Source organism: Rhinolophus ferrumequinum, chromosome 9 (genome assembly GCF_004115265.2).
Source record: "Rhinolophus ferrumequinum isolate MPI-CBG mRhiFer1 chromosome 9, mRhiFer1_v1.p, whole genome shotgun sequence".
NCBI lineage: Eukaryota > Metazoa > Chordata > Mammalia > Chiroptera > Rhinolophidae > Rhinolophus > Rhinolophus ferrumequinum.
This window is the reverse complement of record NC_046292.1, coordinates 33,149,212-33,165,252: the sequence shown is the minus strand read 5'-3', so window position 1 is coordinate 33,165,252 and position 16,041 is coordinate 33,149,212. Positions and strand designations below refer to the sequence as shown.

General features: G+C 38.4%; 1 protein-coding gene across 1 annotated transcript in view; it reads left to right on the top strand.

Annotated features, from left to right (window-relative positions):
* The window catches only part of ATPAF1 (ATP synthase mitochondrial F1 complex assembly factor 1), a 28,498-nt gene extending 12,457 nt beyond the window's left edge, over positions 1–16,041 (top strand). The window contains exons 6-9 of the mRNA XM_033114444.1: positions 1,265–1,312; positions 5,035–5,130; positions 6,929–7,036; positions 13,241–16,041. Coding sequence (XP_032970335.1) covers positions 1,265–1,312; positions 5,035–5,130; positions 6,929–7,036; positions 13,241–13,435 — 447 coding nt within the window. The 3' untranslated portion in view covers positions 13,436–16,041. The remainder of the gene's footprint in view (positions 1–1,264; positions 1,313–5,034; positions 5,131–6,928; positions 7,037–13,240) is intronic.

Here is a 16,041-nt window from a genome sequence, read left to right as displayed (position 1 = left end):
GATCTGCAACTGGGAAGAGGTGCTACTAGCTTCTTCTGGTTTAATGTCCTTCTGCTGACTTCTACCATAAGAAAACATTTGATGTACTGAGTTATCAGCTAGTTACTTAATTGTTCTTTTTCCTTGAAGAGGAAGTAGCTTAGGTTAAGTTTATATCAAGCACATAAATATATACTAAGCTTACATGTATAAGATTAAGGAGGAAAACTTATAGACGGAACAATAAAGCTAGGCCTTTTGATTGTTGTGAGAGTATTGCTATTTTTTTTCCTATCTCTTATACATATATGAGGTCAGAAAATTAAGTTCATGAACTTGCTGCATTGATGTTGCTAACCTTTTTTAATATCAGAGGGATTATTCATTATGAATTTGTACCAACTGGACAGTTAACGAAGTTTATTATTTGGAAGTGCTGAAAAGGCTGTATGAAAAAGTTAGATGTCCTGAACTTTTCGCCAACAATTCATGGCTCTTGCATCATGACAATGCACCAGCTCACATGGCACTGTCTGTGAGGGAGTTTTTAACCACTAAACAAATAACTATATTGGAACACCATCCATACTCACCTGATCTGGCCCCCAATGACTTCTTTCTTTACCTGAAGATAAAGGAAATATTGAAAGGAAGACATTTTGATGACATTCAGAACATCAAGGGTAATACGATGACAGCCCTGATGGCCATTCCAGAAAAAGAGTTCCAGAATTGCTTTGAAGGACAGACTAGGTGCTGGCATCAGTGCGTAGCTTCCCAAGGGGAGTACTTCGAAGGTGATCGTAGTGATATTCAGCAATGTATATCTGAATATACATTCAGAAAAGAGGTATGTAGCACTTTTTCTAGGATAAGTTCGTGAATTTAATTGTCGGACCTCATATACCCTTGCCTTTCATAAGTTCAACAGCCAAAGTATCTGCACTTTTCATGATATCTTAGATCTTTAATACTGGCTCATTGTTTGAACAGACCTTTTTAGCCCTCCCTCAGACAGACTTAGTGACCTAGGTCTCTGACACTTGGCAGAGTCCCGTGGAGAGTTTGGAGCATTTGGAATATATACTCTTCACACACAGTTCTGACACTGAACAGCAAAGCATCCATCTGGTTTTCTCTCCCTGTCATAAGAGAGATTTGTAAATGATGGGACTTAAGAGATTGTTTTAGTTGTATTTTAGAGTTTAGTCTTTAGTGAATTTAACTGTAATCGTGGCCTTTCATGTTTTCTTGTTTGTGAATTTTATTCTCTTCTAACCTACAGGAAGAGAAATTTGATTTGATCTGGAACCGAGCTCAGTCCTGTCCAACAGTAAGTTTCTGGTGACTATATGAAGATTGCTTATGAATGTTGCCAAACACAGTTGTTATCTAACCCAATCTCTTCATGCTCTATACATCTCATGTTATAGTGCTCTGTTAATTTAACAGAATTGCTCATATGTTGATTGTATTGATAAATGAGATTTTCAGTCTTATTAAGTCATGTGAGTTTGGCCCAATAAGTCTCTGGCTTTTTAGATTCATCTCAGCCCTTTCTGATCTGGATCTTAATCTATCACTCTATGTAAATGTTGGATGTAACACCTCAGACCTTAAGTGTCTGTTTTACTGGCAGTTTTCAGTTTTGGCCATGCTATCCTGATTATATTAAATATGTGCCTAAGTGGAGTTATGAGATTATTGCTGAAGCAGTGAGCTACCAGAAGACCTAAGGGAAAGGGAATAGGTGCTGTGGACCAGCTGACTTGGTGTTGGTAATAATTTCTAGGATTCTCAAAAAAATCTTCCAAACATTGCTGAGAGAAAATAAAAAACATTATCTAAGTAAATGGAGAGATATACTGTGTTCATGGATTGGAATACTCCATATTCTTTTCAGTGCTACCCAAATTGATCTCTAGAATATAATTCCAGTCAAAATCATAATAGACTTTTTTTAAAAAGAAGTTAACAATCTGATTTGAAAAATTTATTTGGAGATTCAAAGGACACAGAATAACAAAACAATTTTGAAAAAGAACGTAGAGGACTTACGTTACCTAATTTTAAGACTTATTGTAAAGCTACATTAATGAAGACAGTATTGGCGTAAAGATAGACATATAGATGAATGGAGCAGAGTAGGAAATCCAAAAATAGACCAGCATATGTATCGTCAGTTCTTTTTCAGCAAATAGGCCAAGGTAGTTAAATGGGGAAAGGATAATCTTTTAACAAATGGTGTAAGAAATTGGATATCCATATGTGAAAATAATGAACCTCTACTCTTCCTTCACACTGTATCCAAAAATTAACTCAAAATAGATCATAGATGTGAATGTTAACTTCTAGAAAAAATAATCTTAGATTGAATCTTAGTGATCTAGGGTTTGGCAAAGATTTTTTAAGTATATCACAAAATCACAAACTGTTAAAAGGAAAAAGTCAATAAATTAGATTTCATCAGAATTAAAGTTTTCTGTTTATATATGCACGTTCATATAGCATTAGTCACAATAGCCAAAAGGTGGAAGCAACCCAAGTGTCCATTGATAGGTAAATGGATAAACAAAATGTGATGGATGTGTGTGTGCATGTGTTTATATAAAATAGAATATTCAGCCTTAACAAGAAGGGAAATTCTGACACATGCAACAACATTGATGAGCTTTGAAGACATTATGCTAAGTGAGATAAGACCATCACAAAGGACAAATACTATATGATTCCACATATACAGAAGGTGCCCAAAAAATGTATATACATTTTAAGAAAGGAAAAAATTGTATTAAAATTGTAATACTCAATATATACTGATAACAAAAAGATGATTACAAGTCACGTTTGACTTCTGCAATTACAAGAGATGCTCAAAGTGGTTACCATCAGCGTAATTTTAATACAGTTTTTTCCTTTCTTAAAATGTGTATACATTTTTTTGGCACCCTCTGTATAGGAGATATTTAGTGTAATCAAATTTATAGACAGAAAGTAGAATGGTGGTTGCCAGGGACTGGGGAAGAAAGGTAGGGAGTTATGGTTTAATGAATATGGAGTTTCAATTTGGGGAGATGAAAAAAGTTGTGGAGATAAATGGTGGTGATGGTTGTTGCACAACATTGTGAATATACTTAATGCCACTGAGTTATATACTTAAAAATAGTTAAAATGGTAACTTTTATATAATGTATATTTTACCACAATAAAAAATAAAATTTTCTACTTTTCAAAAGACCTTCTTATAAAAATGACAAGATAAGCCACAGACTGGGAGAAAATATTTGCAAGACATATATTGACAAATGTCTTGTATCTAGAATATATTAAAAACTCTTACAATTTAATAATAAGAGGATAGGCAACCCAGTTGAAAAATAGACAAAAGATTCAGACAATTCACCTTACCATTATCCTGAGTGGAATGGCAGATAAGCACCTGAAAAAATGGTCAATATCATTAGTCATAATGGGAATGCAAATTAAAACCACAGTGAGATACCACTAGCATGACTAAAATAAAGACTGACCATACCAAGTTTTGGTGAGGATATGGAGTAATTGGAACTCTCATATACTGCTGGTAAGAATGTAAAATGGTCCAACCACTTTAGAAAACAGTCTGGCAATTTATTTTTTAAAAGTTAAGCATAATACCTATACTACCTAGCCATCCTACTCCTAGATATTTTCCCAGGAGAACTGAAAGCATATGTCCATATAGCTTGTACACAAGTGATGATAGCAGTTTTATTTGTAATAACCAAATACTAAAAATATCCAAATCTACCACAGATGAATGAATAAAAAATGTGTGTGTGTACACATGTACAGTGGAATAATAGCAGTAAAAAGGAATGAACTATCGATACATGCAACAACATGGATAGATCACGAAACAGTTATGCTTAGTGAAAGAAGCCAAACCAAAAGGAGGTACAGATTCTTTGTTTCCATTTATACAAAATTCTAGAAAATGCAGACTGACCAGTAGTGACAGCAACCAAATCAGTGGTTACTTAGGGACAGTTGGGGAGAGGGATGTATGAATTACAAAGGGACTTTTTGGAGAAACTTTTGCAGAAGATGTGCATTATGTTGATTGTGGAAATGGTTTCACAGTATACATATATCAAAACATCTAATGGTACACTTTAACTATATGTAACTTATTATATTTCAAGTATACCTCAATAAAGCTCTAAAAAAAATTTTTTCCCTAACAAAGGGCCAGCTATTAAATAAGACACTGAGGTTATCTGATCTAATAGTTAAAACTGAGCCTGAGTGGTTGGCAATAAGGAGACAATTCCATGACTAATGCATATTGGACTGATTGTACTTTGTTATGTTCTAGCATCATTCTCTTCACCACTCATCCCCAATTCTAAACATCTAGAGCATAACAGTAATCGTTTCTTGGTATTTAGAGCTTCAGTATCAGCCTCAGATGATAAAGTACAAAGTGATTACAATAATTGGAACAAAAGTTAATTCAGCAACATTAGGAGGTTTAAAAATTGAAAAAGTCCCAAATGTTCATCAATAGAAGAATAGATAAATTGTGGTAAATTTCCTAGAGAATTGCATGTAACCGTGAAAATTAATGAATTAAAGTTATATTTATCAACATCGATAAATCTCAGAAGTATAATGTGAAATGAAAATAAGCCAGTTGCAAAAGTATACATATAGTTTGGTAAAATTTACATTTTAAAACATGCCAACAGTACTGTTTCTTGTTTATGGATATACACATGCACATTTAAAAGTATAAAAACCTGAAAGGGAATGACAGACAACAAATGTAGGATAGATATTACTCTGGAATGGAATTGGAATGGGTTACAGAAGGGCTTCAATTGGATATTTAATGCTTTCTTTCTCTGGTGGGTTGGGAAGTATGTTTCTTATATTATCATGTATGAATTTCATGATTTTAAAAAATGTTTTAAACCAAACATTGAAGAAATGGAGTAAATGGTGCAGGTGGTTGGACATAAAGCCAATGATTTTATTTATTCATCTACCTCCTTGTGTACTTGTTTCCCACAGTTTCTGTGTGCACTACCAAGAAGGGAAGGCTATGAGTTCTTTGTAGGACAATGGTCAGGTACTGAACTCCACTTCACTGCACTTATAAATATTCAGGTAGGTGGCTTCATCCCCTAGAGGAAAGAGGCCTAGCCCTCTGTGGGACTATGAGCCCTTGCTGAGGCTTGAGGACACAGAATATCTACTAACTCTCAGCAGTATTTGTTGTGGCGTTGGTGAATTGTCAGCGGTATGTTGGGCTAGCTTTCTAGGCCCTATTCAATTCCTAGAAATTGGAAAAGACCCCCAAATATGTTCTCTGACTACTTTGGGCTCTTTCCTGTCTCTTCCCCAGACTTCTATAACATGTACTGCATATGCCTCACTTAACAGACATGAGTGAGTTATAAGAGTTATCTTTTTAACTTTAAGGGAGGCTCCATGTCTTACATGCTTTTTATTAATCGACTCAGCACTTCTCAAGGTGCTAGATGGATAGTTTCCATTGTGCAGATACTGTTTTGTTTGCTTCCCTCGTTCCTTTTTCTTTTAATCCCAAATATTAGATCCAAAGCATTTGAAGCTTTTAAAATAAAAGTATTTTACATCAGATCATAACTAAGATTGACATTCTATATTTGGAGGCCAAATCTGGCAAAAACAAGCATGTATAATAATGGCTTTGAAGTTGGAATAAAGGGAATACAAAACAGAGTGAGGGAGCAGCTTTCACTTTGTTATTTTGTAATTCATCTAACAATCATTTATGGGGCACATGCTATAATAACCAACATTTGATATACTATATGCCAGATGTTTTTTATATATATATATATATATATATATATATATATATATAGTCATTTGGTCCTCATTAATATCCTATGAGATAGTTACTACTACTATTTGTATTTACAGAGAAGAAAGTGGTCTCCGAGAAGTTAGTTCGCACTGCTAGTAAGTGGTGGAGCTGGGTTTGATTGACTCCAAAGTCTATAAATTTAACCATTATGCTGTTATGTTGAAAACTATGCTAGGACGTAGATACCTACCTATAAGACAAAGTCCCTGCCCTCGTGAAACTCACATACAAGTTTAAGAAAACTGTCCAAAAACATAATTATGATAAAAATGATCAGTGTAGTAGAAGTATGTTCAGGAGAACTTAGAGGCTGAACTATTAAGAGTATCCTAGTAATAGTCAGGAATTGAGGATTAAAAAGACTTGCTGATATTTTAGAGATGTAACCCAGCGATCTTGTTTGAATGTACAAGTGTAGTTGTTTCCTCCTACACTATATGAGGGCTTTAGCTTTGAACCCAGCCTGTCTCCCTAGTCTGAATTGAGGTCTGGTAATCACTGCCCTGTCCATTCTTCATGAAGTTAGGATGTTCTCATTCTTCTTTTCCCCGTACCTCCCACCCAGATCGTATTTTAAAACTGCACATTACAAATCTGGCCCATGTGCAAACTCTCCAGCTGTTTGCTACAGCTTAAAAGAGCTCAGTCTTCAGAGCCAGCCAAGGGAAGTAGATTTCAACTGTGAAATGCACTAGTCCATAAAAGTGGCAATTACACAGGCATATTGCTTTCTTTAGAACTTGATTTGGTAGCTGCTTGTGCTATTTTGTTTTTAAATATATGGCCATGATGAAGGATTCACTGCCTACTGTAAACATTTTCTGGGAAAAGAGCCAAACCTTTTTCAATTGAAGACACAAATAACACTGTGCAAACTGTCACTTTCACTGTGCCGTGGCAGACCTGACCATCCCCCCACATAGCAGTCCTCCGACTCGCTAGCCACCCAAGGGGATGATAAGAGCCAGAATTTCCTCCAGATTCTCTGTTGCCCTGAAATTGCAGTTTTGTTGTGGTGGTACCTTGAGCCTTGATAAGTGTTCCTCCTTACAGACCCGAGGGGAAGCTGCAGCCAGCCAGCTGATTTTGTATCATTACCCTGAACTAAAGGAAGAAAAGGGTATAGTGCTGATGACAGCAGAAATGGACTCCACATTTCTGGTAAGGATCAACTTTTACCTCTTTGAATTTACCTGGTAGCCCCGAAGGTGTTATTCTTCAGCCAGAGCTCATGAGAGGTAAAATTCCAGAGATTTACATGTATTTGTTTCTTACTTAAGTTGACAGTAATTTTGTCTTGCTCAAGCTCCAAATTGAAGTTAATACAGATCCTTAGTCACTTATTCACAATTTTGAAGTCCACATGCTCTGAAAACACAATCTGCACCTATTACCTTTATAAAATCAAAAAATTCTGACTCCAAAACATGTAGCTCTAGGGGTTTCAGGTAAGAGATTGTGGACAGTAAGTGATTTCGTAAGTGTAGGTGGCTTCAAAGTCTAGAAGAGTTCTTAACCTTTTGTCTTCCTCCAGACTGTTCACATGTACAACATTCCTCATACACAGTGATTTCCCTTGCTTCTTTTCCCATTTCCTAGGATAAAACATCAACCATATGCCCATAGGTAATAATATCCATTGTGTTTGTTCTCTCTGCATATCCAGAGCCAGGAGCAGTTTTATGATTACTGTACAATCTTTGTCTAGGCCTTGCTCATTTCAGTCTCATTTATCTGGTGAAGTTTAAGTTCAGGATGTCCTCAAGATATTGGCCACTTTCATGCCTCTTTTCTCTGAGATTCTGTATTACAACACCCATTTATTTTTCCTCTCTCTTTTACCAGCTGCATACAGGGAAGGAAAAACTGTTGGTACTTGGCTAATGTCTCACAGTAGCAGTAAGTCCCAAGTCTTGGACACAGTTGGGACTCTGCTTCCCTGTCTGTTATTCCTGAAACTGTTCAGCCCCATTTCTCCTATTTTTCCTTCTACCCATCACACTCAACTGGAAATTAACCCAAGAATTCTATCCAAAGGAATGGGGTTGCCATTAACTGAGATAGCTAAGATTGCAGGAGGAAAAGGTTTGGAAGGAAGATCGGGAGCTCAGTTGTGGCCACATTAAATCTGAGATGCCTGTTAGTTATCCAAGTAGTAGGCAGTTAGATGTATGAGCCTGGAGTTCAGAGGAGAGGGCCAGGCTGGAGATAGAAAGATGGGAGTTGTCAGCATACAGATTGTTATTCAAAGCTGTGAGACTGAATGAAATCACTAATGAAAGAAATGAAGATAGAAAAGAGAAGAGGTCTAAGAACTGAACCCTGTGGAGATGAGGAAGCATCAGCAAGAAGATTTAAAAGGAACAAATCAGTGAGGTGCGAGGAAAACAAAGATGGTAGAATGCCCTGGGAGCTAAGATAAAATATTTCAAAGAATAGGAAGTGCTCAAATCTCACTTGCTGGTAGGGAAAATGAGCTGAGGATTGAGAATTTACTACATTTCACAACATGGAAGTCGTGGGGGACATTATAAGGGAAGTCTCAAAGGAGCAGTAGGATAAAAGCATGATTGGAGTGCATTTAAGAGAGAATGGGAAGAGAAATTAGAAAGAGTAAGCATAAACAAGTCTTTCAAGGGGTGTTTCTGTGAAGGGAAGGAGAGAATGGGGCATCAGCTGGAAGGGGACAAGTGGGAAAAAGACTTTTTTGTCTTGTTTTAAATATGGGAGAAATAACATTATATTTGTATGCTGATGTAAAGATCCAGTAGAGGGGAAATATTGATAATGTGGAGAATAAGGGAGAATTGTTGAAGTGGTATTTTTGAGTGGGTAAGTCTGGGAATGAGGGGTTAATCTTTGCCAGAAATATAACAGGTGATAAGCCAGGATATAAGGACACAAATACAGTTAAATGGATCGAGATGGTAGTGGCCTGTAGTTGTTCTCTCTAGATTGCTTAGTGAAAAGAAAGAAAGGTCATTAGCTGAGAGTGAGGATGAGAGAATGGGTTTTGGACATTGGAGTGCAAAAGAGGAAGTGTGAAATTGTTGTCTAGGACAGGAGTCAGCACACTACAGCCTGTGGGCCAAATCCAATCCGCAGTCTGTTTTTAGGAGGCCCATGAGTTAAGACTGGGTCCTACATCTTTAAATGATTAGGGGGGAGGGAGACCCTAAAGTAGAAGAATATTTCGTGACCTGTGAAAAGTATATGAAATTTTAAAAAAAAAAAGTATGTGAAATTCAAATTTCTGTGTCTGTAAATAAAGTTTTATAGGAACACAGCCATGATTATCGTTTACATATTATCTATGGCTGCTTTAGCTCTACAACAGAGTTGAGCAGTTGCAACAAAGAGCCTGAAATATTCACTGTCTCTTTGCAGAAAGTATATGCCAACCCATGGTCTAGGAAAATGGAAGCCAGAATGGCTGTGCGGGTACAGGCACAGAAGAGAGGGCTGAGAATTGGATTTAACTAGGGTTATGATTTCGCCAAATGGTATGATGAAGTAAGATAGGAACCAGGAAGTTAAAGATGAATGCAAAGGAGTGATTAATTATTGACCATGGAATGCAAGCTGGATAAAGAGGGAAGTGAAAACATACAGGAGGTTACAAACCGTAAGAATTAGAAGTCCTAGTGGAGTTAAAGGATTTTTGAAGTTGGGGGTGAGCTTCAAAGATAAATAGACGAAGTATAGATATTTCAAATTGAGATTTAGAGGGGATGTATTAGGTTGGTGCTAAAATAATTGCAGTTTAAAGGTTAAAAATAATTGCAAAAACCACAATTACTTTTACACCAACCTAATAGTTACCAATAATGACATGGTTTAAGATTTAAGACCACAGGAGTGAGTGACATAGAGATTGTACTTTGAAGACATCTTCAGCAAAGCACAGCCTCTAACCACATTGAAAGTGGACTCGAGCAATCAGAGAGGCCCTTTCTGCTTTGGCATTTTTACCACCTCACTCTACTGGTGTCAGACTGCTACACAGTTCCCCTCATCATTGAAATTTGCTTCCTGACCTTATAACATTCATCAGTATAGCAGAAACATATATCTTCCTTGTATAAATCAATTTGACTATGAGTCGCCAGTGTAGTATAGTAAATCCTCACTTAACGTTGTTGATAGGTTCTTGGGACTATGGCAAAACCATGGATAACAAAACCAGTTTTACCATAGACTAATGATCCAAAGAACAGTTGAGGTCTTACAACATCTCATCAACATTTAACATTATAATGAATCAACACTGAACAAAATGATGTTATTCGAGGAGCTGCTGTACAGAACTAGACATGTTAGAAGTTATTGTAGAGGTACGTGATTCAGAGATGGGAAACCTAAAAATATAATATGAATATATGATCTGCATACTCACGCATGAGTTTGTACTTTAGACATAGTATTTCCAAATACGGTAAAGTGAATGAATAGAAATACATGGAAACTAGTAGAGGTTTCTTCTTACCTAAATAACTTTAAATGCTGCAAGTTTAAGTAGAATATTTTAAAAACCTTATATGGTTCCATATCTGTGTCAATAGATGATTTCATTGAAATGCAGTCTGTGCTAGGATGGAGACATGCACAGCATTTTGGGGAGTGGGGTTCCCTGGCCCAAAAGGAAGAAGAAGACAACTGGGCTGAACCTTCAAAGATAAGCCAAGTTTAGCCAGGTAAACAAAGGTGGAATGAGGTGGGGAATGTTCCAGACAGAGCAAATACCATAAGTAAATGCTAGGAGGCATAAAATGACTTGGCGTATTACAACCAGTTTGGGATCACTGGTATATAAAAAAGGAGGTTTAGTGGCTTGTGTTTAGAGGTTTGGCTTTATCCTGAAGGCACAAAGGAGTCATTACAGGGTTTTGAACAGTGAGTGACCCATAAAGAGTAGGATTTCAAGACCATTAACCTTAATTATTTCCTAAATACTTTTTAGTACTAGCCTGGTCAGTGTCATCATTTAGAAGATAGCTTCAATAGTCTGGGCAAGAGTTAGTGAAGACTGGAACTAGAGCAGTGGTAGTAGGAATGGAGGAGACAGAATGACCCCAGAAATATATCGGGAGTAAAATGGGCAGGACTTGGTAACTTGACCATAGCTATGAAGACTGAAACAGAAGGAGAAATCAGGCTTGTTAATATATCTCTTTATTGAGCAACACGTGGTGTTAATACGTTTATCTTCATGGGTCTTAAAAAGGGAGGCAACTACTGCTTTATGTTGAGAGTTAAGAAAACAAATGGCAGGGGGTGAATAAGAAGGGGGTTCCTTTCTATAACCCTTGCTAAAAGACAGATGCACATAGCTCCCTACCCACCATATTAGTGGTCTTTGAACTCTTTATCCAAACAGAATCTTATTATGTAAAACCCCAGGATATAACAGATGAAACAGAAATGAAGGGACCTGAGGTACCTCCACAGAGCCCCTAGGACTCTGCAGTTGGAACAGCCTTATTCTCAAGTGAACGCAGCTGAGATTACCCGACCTCCACTATCCTAACCCTCAAAGAAAAGTTGATTGTCAAAGGCCCTAAAGTTAAGGGGCTCAGAGAATGGTGGTACCTGCCTCCATTATTATGCCTCCAAGATTATGGCAATGCACTTGCTTCAAAAACGGTTTGCTCTCGAGGTATGTTTGAGTATAAGAAAGGTGAAATTGATGAAGTAGAGTTATTGACCTCGATCAATCTTAATTACCTTACCCCACCAGAAACAGTATTAGGGTGAAGCGGAAGGAGGACCAGCCTGGGAGTGCAGAGGTCTGGTCCTGGCTCTGCCACATGATCTTGGGCCCAGCCCTAGATCTCCTCTGCTTTGCTTTTCTGGCTTATTAAATGAGGACTGGGTGATCTCTGAGGCCCCTTCTAGCTCTGAAATTCTATTAATTTGAAATAGCCAGTGTTTTGGAAAAAGGCTTTTGATTGAAGAGCCAGTCTCAGAGATTAGTGCCTACTTGTGAGAAAATGACCTGAAAGCCCCACAGGAGGGAATGGAGATAAAGCGGCCTAGGGTATTTATAAACCCACCTTCATCATTCTGTAGCTAGATATAGCACACTTATAACAGTCAGTTTTAGTGGGAATTTTCCATGATCTTTTGGGGTTGCGTTTTGGCCATGTGAACACACTGATAATGAACTAAGCGCCTCTGACTAGCTAAAACTGGAGAATATATAGGAAGCAAAAGTAAGAGTTGTTTGAAGTAATTCTTTTGTAAGGTTTCAAGAGTGTATGTAGCCTGTGTCCTGACCCCACCTCTGTAACATAGAGTAGTCTGGTCACCATTTCCCTGCCTCTGCGCTCTAGAGAAGGTGGCCCCTTCTCTTCCCCAGGGCTTTGCTGGTAGATTAGTTGTAAATGGCTGCATAGCAAATTATTCCAAAACTCAGTGGCTTAAAACAACAAACATTTATTACCTCACAATTTCTGTGGGTCAGGAATTCAGGAGCAGCATAGCTGGGTGGTTCTGCCTCAGTCTCATGAAGTTGCTGTCAAGATGTTGCCTAGGACAACAATCGTCTGAAGGTTGATTGGGCTTGAGGATCCTCTCTGACCCCACTTGCTTGGCTGTGGGCAGGAGGCCTCATTTCTTTGCTACTCGAATGTTCCTCTGGAGGGCTACTTGAATGTCCTTCTGAAGTGGCAACTGACTTTTTTCCCAGAGCAAGTGATTCAAGAGAGATAGCAAGACAGAAGCTATGTCTTTCCACCATAGTCCATTTGTTAGAAGCAAGTCAGTAAGTACAGCCTACACTCAAGGAAAGGGAAACTGGCTCTATCAAAGGGAGGAGTATCAGAATTTGTGGACAGATTGGAAAATTATGACAGCTGGCTTTGGCACTAGTTTTCTGACTGAGCTGGTCAGAAACAGGTTTTATTCGAGTATGTCTGGTTAGTCGAGAAGTTAGTACTCACAAAGTAGTTCTTGTAGCTGGGTAACTATTGCTCTTTTCCACCCCCTTGAAATACTTAACAGTTATAAAAGAACTGAATGAAGAGGGAAATTTTGAAAATATGCATTAATTTATTCAGCAAACATTCACTAGATGTCACTGTGTGCAGGGATGTAAAACAAGCACATACTTCGAGGAATTCATACTAGGGAAGCCAGACAAAAAAGAAAAAGGAAAAAAAGGACAAATATAATACAGTATGATAAATACTGTGATAGAGGTAAGTATGGGGTAATTTGGGTATACAGATAAGGGGCACCTAAGACTTGGGAGTCAGGGAAGCTTTCTGAAGCAGTGATTCCCGGGTGAGGGCCCCTACCTGACTCAAACACAGAGCTCTGTGGTCCTGTGCAGGGAGGGACCTCACTGTTTTCTTTACCTTGCAGAATGTTGCTGAGGCACAGTGCATTGCCAACCAAGTTCAGCTCTTCTATGCCACTGATCGGAAGGAGACCTATGGATTAGTAGAAACCTTTAACTTCAGACCAAATGAGTTCAAATATATGTCTGTCATCGCTGAATTGGAGCAAAGTGGACTTGGAGCGGAACTGAAATTTGTCCAGGACCAGGATAAGATTTAGGGCTGTAAGAGCTGGCTCCTTACAGAGCCTGCTCAGCCCTGGAGTCTAGAGCTCACCCACCCCCTGGAACTCTCAGGAGCTCAGCATCAGTAATGAGCCCTGTGTTGTTTATACAAGAAGTAATCATGGAGGTGAGCCCTATTCTTGATATCCAGAAACAAAGTACCTAAACATTCTGATAATTACTCCTCAGCTTACCTGAGTTCTCCTTTTTAAGTGTTTGAGGTCATAACCAGAGCAGCCAAGGATCTGCAGGATGGCTAACTTGATTTTACACAGTGTAACATTATGTTACAAGTGCATTTGCATTCTGGCTATTTTGACTGCACAGCTCCCAAACGATGAGTTCCTCAACTTTATAAAGTGACTGATAATAATCAGTGACTGATAATAATCTTGAAGACCTGCTATAGTTAGATGTGGGCTTTACATACTCTTCCCATGTGCCAATTGGTTGGCCAAAGGCATCACCCACATATCTGTTCAGACAACCAGATATCGCCATCAGGATTAAGACTTCATCTAGATGCCCCCAGAGTTGCCTTTAGGGTCACCAAGGTGAAGTGTCAGTAGATTCCAGGTATAGTTAAACACATAGGTATAGTACCTGCTGCTCTTAACTGCCTTTCAGAAGCTGTGTATTCGGAGGGGGTGAATCAATGTGAATAAAGCAACTTTTTTATAAGGAGAAGATCGATCCAGATAATGCATGTTTTTGTGTTTTGCTTTTTTATAAAGCAACTCTAAGCTGTGCCAGTATTATATGAAAAAGTGGGTGGAAGTAAATGTTTCCAGATTGGGTGTGGAGAAAAAATAGCAATAAAATTAAGTCTGGCTTACTATCTTTGTTACATTAAACAGTGAAGTCTAAGCTATGTGCTGTCCATACTGTCAGTACTGTGGACTGATTTAATCAAAACTCATCTCTGGACTCGGTAGTTTCTTGAAACAAAAAATAAGAAACGAGCTCTCCACCACTGGAAACTCACATTTGGTTTGTAGTATCACTGTTATGGCTCCTAGCTCAGTAACAGAAAAGGGTGGTGGTTACACACCAAGACTTCGTAACCTGAGGCCCCACCCCCATTAACTGTCATCAGCTGCCTTTCCTTGTCTTGCTCTAACATGCTTCACTTTGTCTGCTGCTCCTGCCTGACATCTGGTTGTATGACACTGAATATGGTGAGTGGAAGTGTAACCAGTACTTGAGATTGTGTGTGTTTTCTTCGTTACAGTCGGGCCTGTCCCGAGGCTCTTCAAATGGAATTGGACTTCCCAATTACTTTCTGAGCTGTGTCTATTTTGTTGTGCTTCTGAGTCTGTATAGAAAAAGACCAACAGTGTTTGTTTAACCTGGAAAAGCTGCTAGCCTTTCACAATTTCTCTAAAGGTTGAGTTGTTTCCTAATGCAAATTCTGGACATGCCTTTCCTGACGGTTCATTTTTTGAAAAACTTGAGTCTGGATATCTTGAGTCCTAGGAATCTTTAGCACCAGGTGAAGTTGTTTTTGTGGGTACCCAGTTATGTTTGCTTTTCCCTCCAGATGGACCCAGTTCTTAGCCATAGTACATTTTCATAAGACCTCCACCAGAGGGTGAGAAAATGATGGGAAAAGAAATAAGCACTGGCTGCTCATTCGATTATTCCTCCCAGCTTTGCCCTAAATCCCCACTTGCCAAAGAAAGATGTACCCATGGACAGTTGCATTGGTTGTGATCAAAGCATCATCTGGCTGTTAATATATTTACCAAGCAAGATCTGGCAAAGAACTGAATGAAAATTGTAACATTAATCAGTAAATCTGTCCCCTGGTACAAGCTGGTGTTATATAGAAAGTGGACAGGCTTTAGATAAATGAGTCTGGGTTCAGATGTCAGTGTTGCGATTCATTATTTCTATAATACTGAACAAATTAAACTCCAATTCTGTTTCTTCATCTGTAAAATGGGGATAATAATAATGTCTACCTCATAGGATTATTGTGAGAATTAACTTATATATAATCTACAGGAGTGCTTACTGAATGTCAACTCCCTTCCTCTTCTCTACTTCCCCTGCCTCTCATTAAAGACCAATACAAGTTAGCATTACAGATGTCCAGATCACTCTTCATTTCAACTGAAAGATCAAACCTTATCTCACAGGTTCTCAAACTTGAAGCTGCAGTAGAATTACCTTTAGCACTTAAAAATGCAGGTGCCCAAGTCCCAAACCCCAGCCTGCTGAATCATAATGTTTGCAGAAACTGCTGGGCATCTGCATTTTCATACGTGCTCCACGTGATTCAGATGTTGGTAATTCACCTGCTACACTTGGAGAACCATTGCCTTATGAGTTCTTCACAAAAAATGCCCATTAACCAGGTCTTCCTTTCCTGTGGACATTATCCACAGAATCAGGTTCCTCTGTCCTTTGCCTCCCTCCCATAGTGGTCCCCTTTGCATACTCTATATTTACTTACTGATTTATGTACCTTTTCTCCCCACTAGACTGTGAGCTCCTTGAGGGCCAGGGTTTATCTCCATTCCTAGTGCCAAGGACACGGCCTGAAACATAGAAGATACTCAGTTGTTTGTTGAATAAATAAATGGCATGGATTTTAGCC